Genomic DNA, 20160 nt, shown 5'->3' on the forward strand with positions numbered 1-20160 from the left:
TTTGTTTGTTCATCGCCTTTTCGGATGTTGGATTGTGTATGTGAATTTCTGGTGTTGAGAGAGAGGTACCTAGCTGTAGCTGTCAGTGACGTACGTATGGTAGTACACAAATGAAAGCAGGAGCTCCATCCTTGTTTGATGGGTGATCGACGGTCGGGTTCGGATGACATCACCCGTCATGCAATTATTGTCGGATGCAGGAAAACTTCTCTTTACTCCTTCCTTTGCTTGGAATGGACTCAATTGAAGCTTCTTACTCAATCTTTAATCAACCTTCATGATCCTCGCCATCTGAGGCATTCCGAGTGCTGGAATCCTCCCCTTCTCCCTTCTCCCTCTTGCGTACCCCTCGATATCCAACATGGCGGACGATCAATACCACACAGGAGCCACTGGAGGCCAAATTCCAGCCGAAATACTGCTCAGAAAGAAAGATACAGAGATGGACACGGCAGCTACCGCAAGTGCAACCGTTCCAACCGGAGGAATATACAGCACCTGGGAAGGTTTGCGACCAAAGAATGATACCATCGCACGAAAACCTCTACCCATCCAGAAAGATGTGAATTATGAGCCTGCTCCCAGCCAGATTACCTCTCCATCAACGGATACAACAAACTCATCACATCTAGCAACGCCTCGAAGTAGCGACGAGTCAATCTCGAAACCAGCTCCCACGCCTGTCGAGGCAGTTGGAACAAATTCATCCCCATCTGTCAGCCAAAGTCCAGCACCTGGTTTGGCTTCGTCTACAGCTGGCCAGCCCTTGAATACATCTGATGTTGTATCCCCCCGTTCTACAAACCCATCAGATCTGCCGCCATCCCAGACCAGCCAGACCAGCCAGACAAGCCACCCGGTTCGAGTAGAACCAACAAAGTTTGGCCAAGCCTACTCGGCAAGAAACCCCCCTCCAACAGTCGAAGGGTTCCATGAACACGAAAGGCAAAGACATGAAGAATCCAGAAAGTATTTCGCAGAAGGGTCAGATAAAATCGAACCAGAGCAGACGGACAAAGATACGACAGGTCACGAAGCTCCAACCAAAGGAGACGAAGCTCGCGCTGGGGCTACAGAGGATGTCCCGATCGGAGCTGAAAAGTCCAATGTTTTGTTTCAACCAACGCCCAACGTTGATCTCAGCATTGCTTTCAAAACGATCCAAAAAGATGCCAGAACAGTGGCCTGTGTGATTTCGGGGGCTATCGTGATCCTGGATTGGCTGTTCATTGGTGGGGGTTGGAATGGACTGGTTAAGTCGCTTTTCCCAGCTGCCGGTATTGCTGCCGCAGTCTACTTTATCCTCATCAATGTTGGAGAGAGTGCTGGAGCCCAAAAATTTCATGAGACGGAACCCAAAGTCGAGAAGCTGAGATATGTTCCGGAATCCGTTGAGTGGATGAACAGTCTTGTGGAGACTTTATGGCATACCCTCCAGCAAGAGTTCTTTGATGGCATAGCCACGACGATCAACGACACCATCAAGCCGTTCATTCCAGCAGGTGTGCCTGCCACTGTCAAGATTGCAAAACTCGGCCATGGTAAAATCCCCGTGCGAGTGATTTCAATGAGATCACTTCCAGACTCCGAATTTGGAGACCTAGTCCCTCAACACGGCGATCGCAAGAATGCCACTCCCGCAGAGAATGCTGCACGAGACAAGGCCATCGAGAAGGAACAGGGTGGTGTCTTTTACAACCTCGAGATTAGCGTTGCATATCATGAAGCTCCACTCCGACCACGAACTGATGCCATGCACGTTGACATCCTCACGATGATCGGCCCGCTCCCGATCCCGATTTTCGTGCAAGTCAAGGAATTCGTTGCTACAATCCGAGTGCGACTACAGATGCATCCAGATCTGCCATTCTTGAAGAACATGACTTTCGCCCTTACCCAGAACCCGAAAGTCAATGCGTCCGTCTCGGTTGGTGCTCCTTGGGTTTTTGACCTCCTCAACTTGCCCCTTATCGACTCGACTCTCGTGTCGCAGATCAATGGCGCTGCTGCCGAGTTTGTCCAGCCCAAGTCAATGAGTTTAGATATGACAGTTTATGTTGGTGGGTCGGATCAAAAGACAGATACGGATGCTATTGGAGTGCTGTTTGTCAAGATCCACAGAGCGAGACAGCTGGCGCGCCAGGATTCGCGTGGACCGGGAGCTGACCCATACCTCACTATTGCGTTCAGCAAGTATGAGAAGCCCATGTACGCTACTCGCATCATCAAAGGTGACCGGAACCCGGTCTGGGAAGAGACGGCAATCATTATGATTAAGGCCGAGCACGTCAAGCGGAACGAGAATGTCCTGCTTCGTCTCTGGGACTCAGACACCACTGGCTCAGATGATGTTTCCGGTGTTTGCGAGTTCCCGTTACAGGAGCTTATTTTGAAAGCAAATGAGATGCAGAAACGGGAGGACCGACTCCAGGGTGATGTTGAGGGTACCGATGCTGAGGGAGTCCTCGAATGGGAGATCGGTTATTTCCCCCGTGCAGAGTACCACAAAGCATTGAGAACCGATGCAAAGGACCCCCGGGACCGACATGGTGACAAGATGGAAGTTGCAGAAGAAGAAAAGACACAGAATGCGCAAAACACTGTCCCGGATCCAAACCTGCCGTCTGGGATTCTGGGACTGACCATACATCAATGTATTAATGTGAACGTGGGCAATCCCGGTAAGAAGTCTATGGGAAATGTGCAGGTCCAGAAGCAAGATGATGATGGAGAGGATGAGGGAGAGGCTGAGTCAATCAGCATCGACTACATCCCCTCCCTATACGTGTCGGCGGATATCAACGACCAGCTGGTCTACCGGACACGAGTAAAGTCCATTACCAGCTCGCCGACGTACAACTCATCAACCGAGACCTACATTCGGGACTGGAGGCTTGCAATTCTCAACTTGTCGGTCTGGGATATCCGCAAGAAAACAAAGGATTGTCTAGTTGGTGTGGCTTCCGTCAAGCTATCGGATATTTTCCACGATTCTTCCTCCGTGGTAAAATTCTACGACCTGAAAGGAGGAGAAGGAACCGGCAGGATCCGAGTCAGCATGATCTTCCGCTCCATGAAGATGAAGCTTGAGGAGTCCCTCCTCGGCTACTCCGTTGGCTCCTTTGTCTTCTCCTCGCCCATCGTCTGCACCGGCTCCTCGTTCAACACCAGCAAACTCAATATCCGCGCCGCCGGCTCCCGCCGCGCCATCAAAGGCGGTGGCGAAAAGACTGCGGCCGGACACACCTGGACGCTGGAGAAGCCGAAGAACGTCATTCCCGTCAGCCATCGGTACTTGTCTCCCGTGGTGTTGGAGTTCGTTGGTGCAGGCTTGACGGAAAAATTGAAGACGCCGGTTATCGGGAAGAACAAGCACTACGCTGTACTCTGGCTCTACACCCTCGTCGATAATAAATCTTCCGTCTTCAATCTCCCGATCTACAAAACCAATAACCCTGATCGACTAACCCAAAACGTCGTCTTCGAATCTGATGACACTATGAAGCTTGAGAAAGTTGGTGAAGTACGCTTTGAGGGCAAGTTTAAGGCGGGCATTGACGAGGCGCATGAGGAATTTCTTGCAGGCCACAATAATTGGTGCACTTTTCAGGCGTGGAAGGCGGCGCGGAAATCGGGTGAGTGAGTTTTTTTTTAAACGCAAAGGTTTCTGTGTGTGCTGATGAGAAGTGCAGGTCAACGGGAAGAGAGTGCCAGCCGGACGACCAGTGCTGAAGTTGATTTCCTTGCGAAGGGGATTAAGAAGAGTATGTCGATTAAGGTGTGAGAGTTCGGCGTTGGGAGTAGGGAATGAATCTTTTATCCGTCCGACCTTTCACGTGTATTGAGATGTTTGTTGTAGTTTCCCGTCCTTAGATACTCGTGGCCGATTACTATTCTCTAGTCGCCACATCATACATATCTCCGACAAGCCTGATTTTGGCCCATCAATCGATCGTACCCGACATGGAGGATCGCCCTCGTCATCCTCTTAACCCAACCAATCCAGCTCCGGGCAAGCTAGCCTGCCGTCGGTACTTGCAGTTCTTGCACCGCACCAAACCTTTTATACCGACCCGAATTTAAGTAAGTATCTTGCCATCCGAGGATTCCAGGGCTGATTCCAAAATGTGTCGCTGTTGCTTTTTCGGTGTAGGAGGTAAAGGGTGGGAACTGACAGCTGTATAATGCGACCTGTTGTGCGTATGGCTTATGTTGACTTGACGTCGGAATAAAAGTTCCCGTCGGTTCCTTGCGGAGTGTTCATCCGTAGACCCCTTTTCCAGGTTCTCTCGCTAAGGTTCTCGCTTAGGGACGGATATGGTCTGTCTTGCATTCATCTCCGACCACCAAGCTCTTTGCAAACTCTGTTATACCAACAGTTATAAGCACGTGCTTATTAGAGGGATTTCGCTGCCGAGGTAACTCAATCTGCGAGTCAACCTTGTAATTATTTAAACCGAGTTAACTCTAGAGAAAGGGTCTCGCTCGTTGAGTTGACTTGCTTCGCTATTTGAGCCTAATGGGGTTGTAGTTGTATGTAGAACGCTTTGGCCCGCGCTTCAAACTCGCATTAAGCCAAACAAGATATGCGCAGGTCGAGAAAACATATCGTTATACTAGGTACCTACTCTGAACAACAATACGCAGGTCAGCAGGTCGGCGATCGCTAACTCCTGAAACCGTCCGCCTTACTAACCTCCTGGCTGCGGCACTGATTCTATATTTAAGATAACTCAGTGAGCCACCTCGGCAGCGAAATCCCTCTCCTATTGCGTACTACGTAATTGTCGAATCATACTTATACTACGTAGATACTTGGCTATCAGACCCCATTTTGTGACACCTCAACCCCTGATTCCCGTCTAGATGCAGGAGATTTCTGCAGAAGTATCGAAGAAGAGCTTCAATGTTCTATTCACATGTTTTTGATGCACCGGCAAAACCAACAAGGTCTTTGGCATATCCTACTTATATTGCACTATTTCCAGGTATTACTATATCCGTCAAACCAAAGACGAATCCAGATTCCCCGCAAACCCGTGAGGCATGCTCCGTACGCCGTATGGAAGTTGACTTAAAGGAGCCACGTACGCACCGCGGGCTTCAAATGCTTGTCAGGTGCTTGGCCGCGTTTGATTGGCGAGTAATGGCTTGTCTCCCGCACCTGCGTCTTACAGCCACACGTACTACCGGTGCTGTACTGTACTCTACTTGCGGAGCGACAGGCTACAGCTGCGGATACTTCCAACAGTAGGCAGTCCAGTACGTATAGAATATGCAGTCAGTCCAGTCCATCTTGGCGCCTGCGCTCGCGCTCAAGCCCAGGTCGAAACATCTGACCTCTGGGCATCGAGCTGATCCTGTATATCCTATATCCTATATCCTTTATCCAATCCCCAGAATCCCCAGAATCCCAGAGTCCCAGATTCCCCAGATTCCCAGAGTTCCAGAATCCCATCTCCACCAGCAGCAGGAGATGGACGAACGCATCGGGAACTGATCCATCCATCCATCCATCAACCCATTCATCCACCAATCCACCATGGAGCGACTCGATCAGATTGCGCGGGAGCTGGGAGTTGTGATCGAGCTTGCGGCAAGCCCGCACCTCCTGCCCCCCCGCCAAGTCCCATCATTCATGGTCCCGGATGATGAGAGAAAAGCTGATGCTGTTCTTGGGCAGCTTAAAATTGAGGCTGGAAAACCACAGTCAAGAAGGTTGAGGAGGCTCACAACCATTCCTTCCAAGACGCAAACTTACGATGAGCTCCATGCCGCATTATCCCGAGTAGTATCGGAAAATGGACTGGCAGGAGTGGTGGAAGTTCTCATCAAGAGATTCGGTGTCGTTCCTGAAGGCAACAGTATCAAGGACCGTCTGAAAAGAAGGGCCAGCAACATTGGGATCGCGCCCAAGATGGGAAGCACCGACAACAGGAAGCAGCGGGACCAGCTCATCCACGCCGCTGTGGAGGTTGGACGGGAAGATTTTGTACAGTTGTTTGCGCCTTGGGCTGATCAGTCAAGCTTAGATCGGGCATTGGGTACCGCACTCGAAAAAAGACAGGCGCCGATTGTCGAATGTCTATTGCGATATGGTAAGTCGGATCTCCTTCGCAAAGAGCGCGCTGACTAACAATATATGAAAGGAGCGAATTCGGCCTTGTACGAGGATGCATTCGTGACTTGTGCCCAGCACGGGGACATCGAGTTGCTCCGACTCCTCCTTTGCGCAAGACTGCGGCTCTCCGAGGCATGTATCACTCGAAGTCTCTTGCCCGCGACAGCGAGCGGGTCTCTTGGTGCTGTTCTCCTCCTGGTCCAGGCAGGAGCGGATGGGAGTCACGAGTCAGCCGCTGCACTCAGGCGTGCCGTTGAACTCAATCGAACCGACCTCGTTGTTGCTATCGTCCGAGGCCAAAATCGACCATCGGGCGTAGACTTGAACGCGGCCCTAGACGCCGTCGTATCATCATCTACTTCCCTCAACGCAAAACTTCCCATCATCGAAGTCCTTCTCTGCGCTGGTCCGGTGGGCGATGCTGCTAACGAGGCTCTTATCAAAGCAAGCCTTCATGCCGATATCGAGTCGTTGCAGCTACTTTTATCTCACAAAGCGGACATCAACTACAACGAAGCATCCGCAGTCGCTCACGCAATTCAGAGAAAGCGGAGCGATCTCGTCACTTTGCTGCTTGAGAAGCAAACCTTGAAGCCCGAGCATGCTTCAGAGCTAGTTCGACACATCCCGCGGTCATGCCAGTCCAAAGAGCGAATCGCAATTCTATCCCAATTGTTATTACATGGAGCTTCGGGTATGTATTGTAACATGTTGCTCATCATTTGTGCTGAAGAAAACGATGTCAATACCGCACATCTACTTGTTTCCTATGGGAGGGACCGAAACTCCCCCGTCTGCTCCGTCGACTTCCATGCCGCAAAATGTCTTCAGGTAGCAGTCACTTCAAACAGCGTCTCAATGCTCAAAGTCCTCGCTCTAGAAGGTCGCCCGACGAAGGGGGCGCTTGCTGCTGCCTTCTCAACTATCCCTCCAAATCTGAATAAGAACGACCACTTCTTGATAGTCCAGACTCTCCTACGTGGTGGAGCTCAAGGTTCAGAAGTGACTGATGCACTCCAGGCAGCTGTCACGGGTCATAAAAAGTCTGTCCGGCTCGTGGAGCTTCTCATTAAGTTCGGCGCCGTTGTCACAGACGAATGCCTCTGTGCATGTGTGTCTCAAGGGTCAACCGAAATCCTAGAAGTACTCGTTACCGGGCCAGTCTCCCCAAATGCGTGCGCTGAGGGCATCACAATCGCCATGAAACTCTACAGTAGTGCAACTCGTTTTCGCCTCATCAAGACACTCCTTGGTCCGGCCACTTCAGCTGGCTTTGAAGTTCCCGCAATCTCAGCCGCGGTGATTGACGTCCTTCAGAAATGCCCTGGAGATATCAAGCTTTTAGCTCTGCTCTGTCGGGAGGGAGGAGCAGATATTAGCTTCCGTGATGGCCTCGCAGTCGAGCTCGCCATGAAGCAGCAGGACCCCGTTATTCTGAATGTTGTTCTCCGAAACGAAAGAACTATCCCGACCCCACCAACTATCGAGCAAAGGTTGAAAAGTGCGATGGGACTCCCACTTGCAGATGCAAATCGAAGAGTGAAGGTTGACGCCATCCTGTGGCGAGTGAAGCCTCAGGATGTAATAGACCAAGCACTTATCAAGGAACTCGAATCCGCATCGACTTCCACGCAAGATTTGGGAGTGGTGGAAGCTCTCTTGTCTGCTGGCGCGGACGTAAATTCCTACAACGCGAAACCCCTCTGCTTGGCTGTCAACCAAATTACAATTTTGGATCTCCTCCTTTCAAAGCGGCCGAGTCACGAGAGCTTGTCCCTTGCACTATCAGCAGCGATGAACCTTCAGACTACCAGGCTGTCTGTTTGCGAGAGGCTTCTCAAAGCAGGAGCGAACGGCGATGGAGTCAGCAAAGCGTTGTGTATCGCCGCCAAAGAAGGTCCTTCTGCTTTGCCTCTTATGAAACTCCTTCTTCCTCAGGCAGATGTGAATTTCAAAGATGGTAGAGTTTGGCGATATGCGATCCGCGAAAACTTCATTGACGCCTTGGAACTTCTTCTCACATCAGGAAATTCGCCAACTTCAGCAACCAAGGCCAGCGCGTTTCAAGAGGCTATGAAGCTCAAATTGTATGACGATCGATACCGAGTGGCACAAATGCTGCTGAAAGCCGGGGTCCCAGAGCAGGTCACATCAGATGCCTTGATCGCAGCGGTAAATTTCGCCCAAATTGAACTAGTAGGGCTTCTCCTTCAGTCTGGTGCTTCTGTAGAGCACAAAAATGGAGCTGCTTTCCACTCTGCTGCGAGTTCTGGACAACACGGACTGCTGGAACTCCTTGTACAGCGTAAGCCTACCTTGTCAACGCTGACAAGTGGGCTTGGCGGTGCTTTGGCAATCAAAGAGAAGCCCGAGGCTTATTATCCTGTTCTGGAGACACTACTCAAAGCTGGAATGCGAGGAGAACCTGTGGATGCCGCATTGGTGGAAGCAGTACAGGATAAAGACGACAAGGCTACGGAGCTGCTGTTCAAGCACAATGCCTCCATAGAATTTCGCGATGGTGAGGCTTTAGTACTTGCGACTCGGTGCGCTTCCATCCAAACTTTGAGTCTCTTCCTAGAACGACCAGTTCCTCAGTATATTCTGGCAAAGTCGTGGACCATTGCTGTCAAACTTCCAAGAAACGAACGTTGCCAAGTCATACAGCTGCTGTTGAAAGCTGGGAAAGCTGTGGATGGATATGTCTCGAAAGCACTCACAGTTGCCACAACGGAAAATCCATCGGATCGGCAACTGATCAAGATTCTCCTGGGCTGTGGGGCGTTCGACCGAGGAGAGGCAATGACTAGTGCCGCGAAGGCGTTAGATCTGAGGACGTTGACAATACTCGCCAGCTCGCCAAAAGCCAGCGGTTATATCTCTCCTGTGTTCAAAGATGTCATGAGCACAGGCACCATGTGGGACTCAGCGACAGGCCTGGCTATCGTAGAGCTATTTTTAAAGAAAGGGGCTACGGGGGATGCAGTGGCCGAAGGCCTCTCCCAAGCTGTAGAGAGGTCTCGAACCGGGACAGCTCTTGCAGGTGACTTTTTGGAAGTCTTCCTTCGATACGGCGACAATTCAAACTCCAAGCATCGCTTAGCCCTTCAACGTGCAGCTCGCCAAGTTGACATTGAGCTTATCAAGAGACTTCTGCCCACCGCCAACTTGGAAAGTAAGGCTGTGGCAATGCCGTATCTTTTTGCATCCGCTGGAGAAAGATCGAATGTCCAACATGCTCTGGAAGCGTTCAGTGATTCACTTGTAGGCACAGATAAAGATGAGATTGTGCTCTTTGCTCACCCTGACAATGAACTCGGACCGATTCTGTTCCAAGCTTTGAAACAACACCCTCGAGACAAAGACATCTTACGAATTCTCCTCGATATTGGATACAATCCTAACCAGTGGGAGCTACGTGAATCAGAACCATGGCCAATTCTCTGCTGGGCCCTCGAGCAGCCAGAGAAAAAGATCTCTAGCGCCGTCATCGAGATGTTGATAGACAAAGGAGCCGATGTCAACTTCGAGTCCAAGTCTGGCATCACCCCGGTATCTCTAGCCATCCAAAGCCAACGATCAGACATTGTCTTGAAGCTTTTGAACAAAGGTGCACATGCCACCAAACCCAGCTCCGAAGGCATCACACCCCTCAACCTCGCAGGATCATTCGCAAACACCGAAATCTTAGGCCATCTCCTCCAAGCAGGCGCAGAGACCAACGACGGCAGTCTGCACGAAGTTTCGAGACAGCTACGATGCGATGCCATTCAAACGTTGGTGAAGAATGGACACGATGTCGACTATCCCAGCGATCGCCATGAAGGCCGAAGTGCTCTAGCCGAGCTATGTCTTCGAGCCATGGACCACTCTCCTTCGCCCGCGAAGCTGGAGGAAGCCATCCGGTGTCTGATCCTCCATGGTGCGAATATTCGGGAGGTCAACTACTCCGGCAAAACGATCTTTCATTGCGCGCTTGACTCGGTTGATCCTGTCACCATCTTGGGGGTGCTGCTGAAAACGATGTGGAAGTTTATCAACGAAGACGCATTTCTCTTTAGTGATGGGAGGTATACTTATTCGCTAACGAAATATGTCGAAAAGGGGCTCTTCGCCGGCCCACAACACTGCAAACCCGAGCTACTTCGACTTCTGCGCAACAAGCGAGCCAAAGATCGCTTCTGGGCCAACTCAATCGAGGAAGACCAGCCTGAAGACTACTGCAACGCGCCACCTCATATCGAAGCGGAAGTTCTGCTTCAAAGGTCCCGCAGGAAGCGACAAGCAGAGCAGCGCGAGGATGTACAAAGAGAACTCGAGCTAAAGCGCACGAGTATTGTTCAGGAAGCCGAGATCATGAACATTATGACGGAGGCAGAGCTCGCACGAGACCGGCAGCGAGGAGCCGTCGAGCGGGAACTACTTAGCCACAAAGCCATCACCCAGCGCCAGATCGAAATAGCCGCCGACATCTCCCGCGATAAGATGCTCAAGCAAAAGCACCACCGACAAGAAGCACATCAGCGGCAACTGCGGGACATTCAAGTCTCTGCCCAAAAGGCATACGCGGCCGAAGAAAGCGAGAAAGAGAGTTTGAAGAATATGATGGCGATTGAGTTCCACCAGAAGCAGGTCGAGATCATGAATGACGGGGTGAGAAGCCGGCTGGCTATTGAAGAAGGTGCCTTTCAGCATCACGAGAAGGTGCTGGTGTATCAGCACGAGCGAGAGATGGCGAAGATCAAGATGCAGAAGCAACTGCTTGAAAGGCAGCCCACGTTTGCCGGGACATATCCGAGGCCAAGTTTGAATCAGATTGGGTATGTTACTGAGACCTAGGCGGGCAGGGGACCTTGGCACCGACTAAGGACTTGATTCGATTCGCATCGCACATGATGGCACTATACGCGTTCTCCCTCCGCCTCCCTCGACTGAGACTAGACATCGCCTCCGCGTTTCCAAATTGAATTACAATCTTGGTATCCTGCGGTAACTGCAACCCATCAGGCAATCCCGCTTGTTGGATGTCGCGCCCCCTCGAACGGATCACAAACGCTGAACCAAATCCGATCCGCAGTAATTGCGCCGATCGTCGAGCCCAGCGTTGTCACACATATCAATCACTCCACTAGTGGTAAATCCCAAGGCTCTTCTTCTCTCTCTCACAGTAATGCAGAAGATGACAACCTCACGGTCCACTGGCCCGGACTCACCGTTCCGACAGCCTCTCCTTCACTCTCGCAGTAGACAAAATGGCAATCCCTCACCGCAAATCCCCAATCGTAAATTCGATTTCCGGGGGCTTGTCCCAGACTCCTGACAGGGGTGCTCGCTTCGGATTATTTACCATCTATGGTCTCGACGACGCTGAAGAAGCTAAGCGTGGAGAACACGCCAGGAAGTCGTAGCCGACAGACGGACGTATGCCAGCTAGCAGCTGTGTGTGTGTCTGGGGGATTTCTTCGCGCGGAGAGGCAGGTAGAAGAGGTATAAAGAGCAGGACGTTTCTCATTCCTGCGCTTTTTCTCCTTCAAGATACCTCCTCCGTCTTACCTATCCAGACGATAAGCGAGATGTAGTACGGGTGTCGAGCCCACGGGATATGTTTTCTCTGTCACCTCTGATTCTTCCGCTGCTGAGGTCCTGGTGTCCTTGATTTGTGGTATATGTAGTATATATGAATGAAAAATGGTAAATTATATATACGTATGTTAAATTATTATCCATGCAATAGAGTTCAAAGGTCTTCCATCACACTTACAGCGAATGGGTTGTAGTTGCAAGTAGGTCCAAGCAAGTCACACACATGGCCCTCACTCAGCGCTCGACGCGATGACATGACCACCGATATCAGTCAGGTGCGAACCTCGTCTGTACCACACGCCTTTCTAAACCATCAATACCATTCCACAACAAAGGTTTTTTTTTTCTTTTTTTTTTTGTTAATCTGTTTCCGCAAGCCTACCACGCACCGTCTTTTATTTTCGAGTTGGTCAATCAATTCCTCACTCACTCACTCACTCACTCACTCACTCACTCACTCACTCACTCACTCACTCAATCCGCCCCTGAACCAGAATCCACTCCCCCTCCACCACCACCACCACCACCACCACCACCACCACAAGATCAATCTATGTGCCTCCCGTCCAGCCAGCCAGCCAACAGACAGCCAGCCAGCCAACAGACAGGCAGGCAGGCAGGCAGACAGACAGACAGATATCGAAAAACGAAAAAAAAAAACACAAAAAAAAACACACACACACACAAAGGTAACGGCCCGGCCTCGATAGCTGTTACCTACTGCTCTCCTCTACTCTGCTCTGCTCTACTCTGCTCTCCTCTGCTCTCCTCTGCTCTACTCTACTCTGCTCTCCTCTGCTCTCCTCTGCTCTGCTCTGCTCTACTCTGCTCTCAGAATCAGAATCAGAACCAGAATCAGAATCAGAATCAGAACCAGAACCAGAACCAGAACCAGAACCAGAACCAGCTTGATGCAAGCATATACTCTCTACTCTCTACTCTCTACTCTCTAATCTCCCTCCCTCCCCATTCCCATTCCCATTCCCAATCCCAATCCCCATACATACATACCTACATACCTACCTACCTAGCTAGAGTAGCCCTTCTCGAAACCACCGCGTCCCCCCCCCCCCCCCCCCCCCCCCCCCCCCTCCTCCTTTTGTATTACATACATATATATATATATATATATACATATATACATATATACATATATACATATAAACATGCACGTACGCACGTACGCATGTACGCATGCACGCATGCATGTATATATGCTAAGCTATAACAACAACAACAACAGCAGCAGCAATCAATAGCAGGTCAGAAGCGAAGCGACGGCCTTCTCCGAGCTGAACTCCTTGAACTTCTTACGGTACGCAACCCAGCTGATGCATTCTCGGTTTTTCGAAAGACTCCCCCTCCCCTCCCCTTCCCACCTCCCCTTCCCCTTCCCCTTCCCCTCCTGCCCTTCGGAACCTGGGGAACCTTAGAACCTTAGAACCTTAGAACCGTGGAACCCTAGACCCAGGGGAAGATATATATATATGTACCGTAGAAGAAGCCAGTGTCGAGCCATCATCCTACAGGTACCTAGATGTTGTTGGGGCGGGGTCCTTCAGACTCACTCTTTACGTGGATGATCGATCACCTTCGTCGACGATGGGGAGGGAAGGGGAAAGAGAAGGAGAGCGGATCACTGGCAGCCTTGCCGCCTGAACGGAGCCCTAGAAGCATCATAAACAAACAGGAGGAGAACGTCGGTGAAATATCGTCATGTCTTTTTTTACATTGCTGCTTTTCTACCTTACGTCTAACTACCTACTCAAGCTTCGAGCGATGCGAGCGTTCCAATATTCAAACCACGAGAGCGTCCCACCCCCGAGGAGCCAAAGCATTTGTCTCCTATCAGCTGCTTCCCACATACAAAATCAGATCCGTGAGAAGAGAGAAACATTGAGCAGATGCAGCCTTCCCCGTCAGAAAAAGTCGACACATGTCCCGGCCAGCAAGAAAATGTAAACATACACGAAGATATGATACCCATCGTCCCGCTCGCGCCGCGCGCGGTACAGTACAGCCAGGCACGGCGCAAGGTCCAAGAGTCCATTTTCGCAGGCACACACACTAGCAGAAAAACTTGCTCGCAAAAGAATGGGATCCCCGTCCAAGAACGCCGTTGCCCACCAATTCATACATCGAATGGATAAACCAACGCTGACGAGTGTTGCTTATCTCTGTCTATCGTTAACTTGGGCTCTACTTCCCTGGAGTGGAAGTACGTACGCGTCCGCGTCTGGAGTTGACCTGCTGTTCCTGCTGTATGCCATATCCCATACCCATCCCAGCATACCCGTATGCACCAATCCCCATGCCTCCAAAGCCCGGGGGGGCGAAGGTGCTGCCCGCGAGCATCGGACTAGCGCCGATCTGTGACTGCGGAGGCTGGATCGGAGCTGGGGTGCGGTAGTTGTCCACCGATGGGCTACCAGTTCCATAACCAAAACCTGCTTGCATGGTAGGGTAGAAACTGTTGATCGGAGGCGTGGCGCGGGCCAGGATTTGTTGCTGGTACTGTAATTGTTGCATGTTGATGGGTGGGATCTGGACAGCCGAGGGGTTGAAGAGCTGGGCTTGGACACCATAGGACGGGTAGGGTCCCATGTTCGAGTCCATGCTCTCGGTACGTTGCATGTTCATTCCCATCTCGTAGCCGGACTGCATCTGTGGGAAGAACTGGCCGTTACTAAACTGCTGGGGCGGCATTTGGCTGCTGGCTTGGCTGTGCTGCGAGCCCGGTCTCTGACGCTCGGTGGAGCCGTGGTCGCGGCTAGGGCCCTGGCTGGCGTTTCTGGTGGAGAGTCCAACCTCATCCATCAATCGCTTGTAGCCTTGCGCCGGTTGAGCCTTGAGACGTTGGAGAACATTTCGCACGTTCTCAACGACCTCCGGTCGCATACCCTCGTCGAAGAAGGGAGTGGTGAGGACCTTGAAGATCAGAGTAGCACCACAGGCGTGATCAGCAAGGATGGCCTCCAGAGTCTCGTCATTCTGGGAGAAGAAGAGTGCCTTGAGGATGAGATCTCGGGCCTCCGGTTCATTCTTCTGGTTGATGACCTTGAGAACTGTGAGGTAGGCGACCTTGTGGGTGCACAGGTGAACGAGCTGAGGCACGAGCTGAGGCGCCAGCACGGTCCGGCGGTTAGGGAAGCTGCAGGTATCCAGGAACCAGGTGAGGAGGAGAGCACCGTTTTGGTTAGTAGCCAACTGAACACTGTGGAGCGCAATGGCGGCAGCAAGCATCCGCTGTTGGTCTCTGGTAGAGTGGTGGCTCTCGAGGCATGCGCGCATCGCTCTGGCGCCGTACCTTCCCTGGGCAATTTCCCACATCTGGCTCAGCATGGATTCGAAGATGAAGTCGTTGAATGGGGATCCGAACTTCAAGCAGCATTGCAGGACGTAGTTGCCGTACTGGTCGAGGAAGAGCGGAACGGTGTAGGGCTGCAGGTTCTTGATGATCATGCTCTTTTGCTTCGGGGTCTTGCAGACGTCGATCTGTCAGGTATTAGCGCACATCCTCTTGAGGGCAGGAGGAGGGGGACTTGCAATCTTCTGAGCCGCCCATGTGCCGTTCTTGTGCACACCGATCTCAGCCATGTGAGGAGCAATCTCCGTCAACATGGCGTCTCTCATATCATCTGTGCAATGCTCGAACAGCTTCTGCACGACCGTGTTTCCCAGGTAGTCGGAAGAGAGCTCGGCAATCTCAGGCAGCATGTCAGCAGCGATGTTTTCAATCTCCTGCTGCGACCAGCTCTGGTTGTCAATCCTCTTCCGGATATCGCGAAGCTTGGGGGCATCGTGAACCCGGTTGTGCGAGGGCTCGTGGATAGGGGGGATCTCCTGTTGGTGTCCCTCGTAACCAATCGCAGAGCCCAAGCTGGCCGTGATCTTGTGGATATCTTTCCCTTCCGCTCCGAACTGGGCGACAATGCTCAGGATATCGGTCTTCATCTCTGCCAGGACGGGGAGGGTCAGGGGCGCAGTTCCAGGGCGGGAGGTGGCACCAGCAGCGCCGGGATTGGCACCATTGGCCTCCTTCTTGAAAGGATCCGGGCTCGGAGATGGGAACTGGCCATCGGGGCCAGGCGTGCTGGTAGGGGAAGGGGGCTTGGCAAAGTTGATGCGGATCGGTCCAGCGCCAGGGAAGATCTCGGTGCCGTTCATCATGTTCTTTGCCTGAGCGGCGCTTTCAACGTGATGGTAGTTGACGAATCCGCAGTTCTTGTGGGTGAGCACACGAACGTTCTCGATGGAACCGTGGACCTTGAACATCTCCGTCAACGTCGTCATGGTGGTCGACGCGGGGATGTTTCCGAGCCACAGAGCGCGGGTTGGGCCATCCAGGTTATCGTCTGGGTTGAGGTGGTCATTCCTGCTGCTTGATCGACCCAGGGAGATGCCAGCTGCCGCAGCCGTGAGTTCGTCGAACTCCCGAGACTCGTTCATGGCCAGGTCAGAGGCTGTGACGCTGCTCTCCAGTCGGGAGCTCACAGGGTAATAATTCTTCAACAGCCTGGAGTTCGGGGAATCGAGGACACCCGCAGTCCTAGCTCGGGGTCGGTTCAGAGACGCCTGGTTGGCGTATGCCTGGACCGCGTGGTTGTGAGCCTGGATAGCCGCGTTGGTAGCGGCAAGCTGCATCTGAAGCTGGGCTTGTTGCGCCTCGTATGGAGTCATCTGTGCGTACTGCTCTTCCTCCTCCTCCTCGGCATATTTTTCTTTGGCGTTGACCGAGTACGAGCGAAATCTGTTCTTGTTGATATCTGCAATGTTGGCCAAGTACGGGTGTACCAGCGTAGCACGCGGCTGTTGTGGGGTATCGGCCAGTCCAAGATAGTCCAGGGTTCTCATCTGCATGTCATTGTCCCCGTTCCCTTCTCGGGAGAACGATGACTGGGCAGGAGAACTGGGCTGGTTCGATCCCTGACTGGCAATGCTGGCCAGCGTGGAGGTGCGCTCTCGGCCAGATGCCCAGTTGGTGGAGAAGACAGATGGGCCGAAGGGGCCGGGGCCATTCGAAAACTGGCTCCGCTGTGGCATGGATCCGGCACGAAGTCTGGAGAGGAGCGCCGCGTTATTTGCCGTGATGGTGTTCTCGAGAATCTCGCCTACCGAGGCCGGAGACGGTCCCTGGAACGAAGTCTGCGTGGGAGCTGCTGGTCTCGAGCTCTTCGCCAGAGGTGGGACACTGCCCGCTCCATTTGTAGCTCCTCCGGGCGAGAATCGGGATGGAACGGTGCCAGCTCGTGCTCGGCGCGCGGTGGCTGGGAGGGATTCCGGGGCGGGGAGTGGTTCGAAGTCGGGGAAGCCATCCGTTGGAGACTCTGGGATGGTTTCGCGCAGGGGAGTCGAATTGCCGCTGGTCGGAGGTCCCCAAGGAATGAGGCCCTCTTGGGCTTGGATTTCTCGAGCTCTGTCACCGTCGTTAGCACGCGTTCGGCCCTACTCGTAGATGTCTTCCTACCTCTTGGAGTACAATCTGCTGTTGACACTCAAGTCGTGCGATGGAGAGCCTGCCCCCGATCGCGAGTTGTTGGCCATCTTGCCTGCAGCGTTCAAGCCACCCGCCAATCCAAAGGGCGATCGGAGAGCGTTCCCGCTGGATGCTTCTGTGGGAGAGTTATTTGTCGTCGACGAGTTGGAACGACTGAGCGGTGCGGGAGGGAGGTAGCCCAGGGTGAGGTCGGATCTTCCAGATGATGATGACATTATAGATTATTCGTCCACCGCAAGTCTCTCGAATCTGGCACGAGAGAGGGGGTAGGAAGAGGAATGCGAATATAGTCTTGATGAAAGATGCTGAGGGTTCGACAGACAGAAAAGCCGGGGGCAATTTCGAATCTATCGAGGTGAAGCGTGGCGAGACGAAGCGACACGAGACGAGACGAGAAAAGGAAGTTGAAACCTTTAGACTGTGGGTCGGGCCACCGAGCGGGTTATGTTGCCTGAGCTGAGCTGGAAGGATCGTAAGGGGGGGAGGTGGGTTTGGGGGGGGGGGGGGGGGGGGGGGGTGGTTGGGGCGGAGGTTTTGATTTGGCGTAGGGAAAAAACCTTTGACCAAAGGGTCCGATCTATTAAAAAAGCAAAGGTTGGCTGGCCTCTTAGGTCACTGCCGGCCGGGCTGGGATCAGAGTACTGGGACTCTGAGTGCTGCTGGACTTTGAAGTGAGGAAGTGAGGGCGCCGCAGAAGAGACTTCTGGTGGATGAAGGAATGGAAGGAAAGAAAGGGGAGGGGCCGATAGGGGCGTCCGTGAAGCAACGTGGTACGGGCTGGTCTGCAGGCAGAGCGCAATTGGGGGGGGGGGGGAGGGTGATGGTGGAGGGTGGTGATTTTTTTTTTTTTTTTTTTTTTTTTTTTTTTTTTTTTCTTCTTCTTCTTCTTTCTTTGTGAAGGTACAGTCGTCGATCGTAGCTTCGTCGGAAGAAGGTATCGGAGGTTCAAAGGTGGGTTTTGCAAGGTGGGTTTGATCCAAAAGAAAGGGGATGGATGGGGAAAGGGGAAGTGGAATTGCGCAGCAGCTCGGAGACGGCGTGACGAAGCTGGGATTAAGCTTTTTTTTGGTCGAGGCAGAAAAAGGAGGGCAGAGTCTATCTATCTACGTATTGGTGCCGATGCGAATGCCGATGCGGATGCAGGTCCAGAAGTCGAGGTCGGAGTCCAGGTCCAGGTCCAGGTCGAGGTCGAAGTTGAAGTTGAAGTCGAAGTCGATGCTGGTGATGGGGTTGATATAGCGAAGTTGTCAGCCGCGGGTAATTACTAACAAGAAAAGAAGCGTTGGGTAAGATGAAGAAGAGAGAGACAGGACAGGACGTGCGTGTCGTCGGTCGACAATAGCCAGGAAGAGAACAAGAGGTTGCCGAGAGAGCGAGAGGGCGAGGCGGCTCCTTGAAGTAGCGAGGCCGCCGATGGAGAGTGGAGCCCGACGGCCCCTCCTCACTGGCTGTGGGTGTACGGGGCTGCTGGGGCTGCTGGGGCTGCTGGGGCTGCTGGGGCTGCTGGGCTGCTGGTCGGGTACGGAATCCCGGGTTGAGGATTCTTGTACCGTACCGTAATCGTTGTCTGTATGGTTGTCGTATGTACTACGTATGAAGAAAGTCGAGATGGGGAGTCGCGATCGAGTTGCGATCGTGTCGCGCCTGAAGACGAAGTTCGGCTTTAGTCCCTTGTTCCCTTTCCCTCGTACTGCCACTCCCACTGCCTCTCCCACTCCTTCCTGGCTTCGCTTTGCTTATGCTTCGTCTCAACTCTGCCGCAGTCTTCAGGTTCCGGAGATCGCGACGGCTATTGGCCAGCCTGGCCGTGTTTCAACTTTGCACGACGCAGGACAGGACTTGGGACCTTGGGACCTTGGAATCTTGGTCTCTTGGTCGCTTGGGCTCTTGGGCTCTTGGTCTCTTGGTCTCTTGGGATCTTGAGATCTTGCGATCTTGGTACTACGTATCTTGGTATCTGAGGACTTGGCCCGGGATGATCAGGTGCCCAAGATAGAAAAACTATGCTATACCGGTATGCTGTAGGTATCGAATTCCACCATCAAGTCCCCCCATCAATCCGGCGCCGCTACATGTCCATGTCGAGGGAAGGGAAGCCCGTTTCAGTTTCACATCATGATTCCTCTCGTTCGTCTCGTCTTCCAAACGTCTTCCTCCCAAACCTCTTCCTCACATGACCCGGGCTACATTATGCATTCGCTTTCGCTTTCTCTTTCCCTCTCCCTCTCCCTCTCCCTCTCCCTCTCCCATTCCCTTTCCCTTTCCCTCTCCCTTTCCCTGTTCCCGTTCCTTTTCCCTTTCGCCTCCGCCTCCGGACGGGGACGGCTACCAACAACATCTCAAATCCCCCCGATCAAACCGCCCCAGATCCACCCAGGCCTATCTTTGGACCTGTGAACGAGCACCCGCACCCGCACCCGGACCTGGAGTCCGTAGTACACGGTTGGCACGAGCTCGACGGCGGCTCCTGACAAGACCACCACCGACCGGTGAAGCAGCTCGCAAATACCTACTGTACATACCTAGTACAAGTAAGTATTCCATACAACCATACAATAGAAACAGCCCTAAACAAAACTGTCTGGAACGCCCTGCCCGCACGCAAACTCTCTTTTCCATACCTTACGTACTAATTACCCCCGTACCGTAGCCAGCCAGTTTCAGAACCCACCCTTGTGTGTTACAAGAAGCGAATCTTTCTAGAACTACCGGATAAGTACCTCCCATCCGGCGAGTCGTGTTTTTGACCGTGCACGTATTATTTTAGTCCCGTCCGTCCATCGTTATAATGCCTCAACTTCGCCGGGAGGACCAGGCGAGGATGAGACCTGCTGCTTTCGCATCAATAGACGACGGCACACACGAAGTACAAGCATATGGTACCTACTACCGTACTAGGTACATCTACCTATCTGTAAATCCATACCCGGCTTCGATGGATCTCGGCCCGTCATCCGAT

The 20160-nt window shown here is 52.6% G+C and overlaps 3 protein-coding genes across 3 annotated transcripts; 2 read left to right on the top strand and 1 right to left on the bottom strand.

Moving 5' to 3' along the window:
* Window positions 1–361: 361 nt before the first annotated feature.
* On the top strand, window positions 362–3784 carry L3040_006744 (uncharacterized protein; the record flags this gene model as incomplete). The annotated part of the gene is made up of 2 exons (XM_007292310.1): window positions 362–3635; window positions 3693–3784. The coding sequence occupies 2 exons, from the start codon at window positions 362–364 to the stop codon at window positions 3782–3784; spliced, it is 3366 nt and encodes a 1121-aa protein (XP_007292372.1).
* Window positions 3785–5542: 1758 nt separating this feature from the next.
* L3040_006745 (uncharacterized protein) lies at window positions 5543–10960 on the top strand (the record flags this gene model as incomplete). Its single annotated transcript, XM_007292311.1, has 2 exons — window positions 5543–6098; window positions 6150–10960. 2 exons carry the CDS (start codon window positions 5543–5545, stop codon window positions 10958–10960), a joined length of 5367 nt encoding a protein of 1788 aa, XP_007292373.1.
* Window positions 10961–13875: 2915 nt separating this feature from the next.
* On the bottom strand, window positions 13876–17416 carry L3040_006746 (uncharacterized protein; the record flags this gene model as incomplete). The annotated part of the gene is made up of 4 exons (XM_066154231.1): window positions 13876–13881; window positions 13931–15199; window positions 15251–17120; window positions 17172–17416. The coding sequence occupies 4 exons, from the start codon at window positions 17414–17416 to the stop codon at window positions 13876–13878; spliced, it is 3390 nt and encodes a 1129-aa protein (XP_066011206.1).
* Between the last annotated feature and the right edge of the window lie 2744 nt (window positions 17417–20160).

The sequence above is a fragment of the Drepanopeziza brunnea genome, assembly GCF_022702325.1.
Source record: "Drepanopeziza brunnea f. sp. 'multigermtubi' strain 214-2 chromosome Unknown ctg11, whole genome shotgun sequence".
Taxonomy (NCBI): Eukaryota; Fungi; Ascomycota; class Leotiomycetes; order Helotiales; family Drepanopezizaceae; genus Drepanopeziza; species Drepanopeziza brunnea.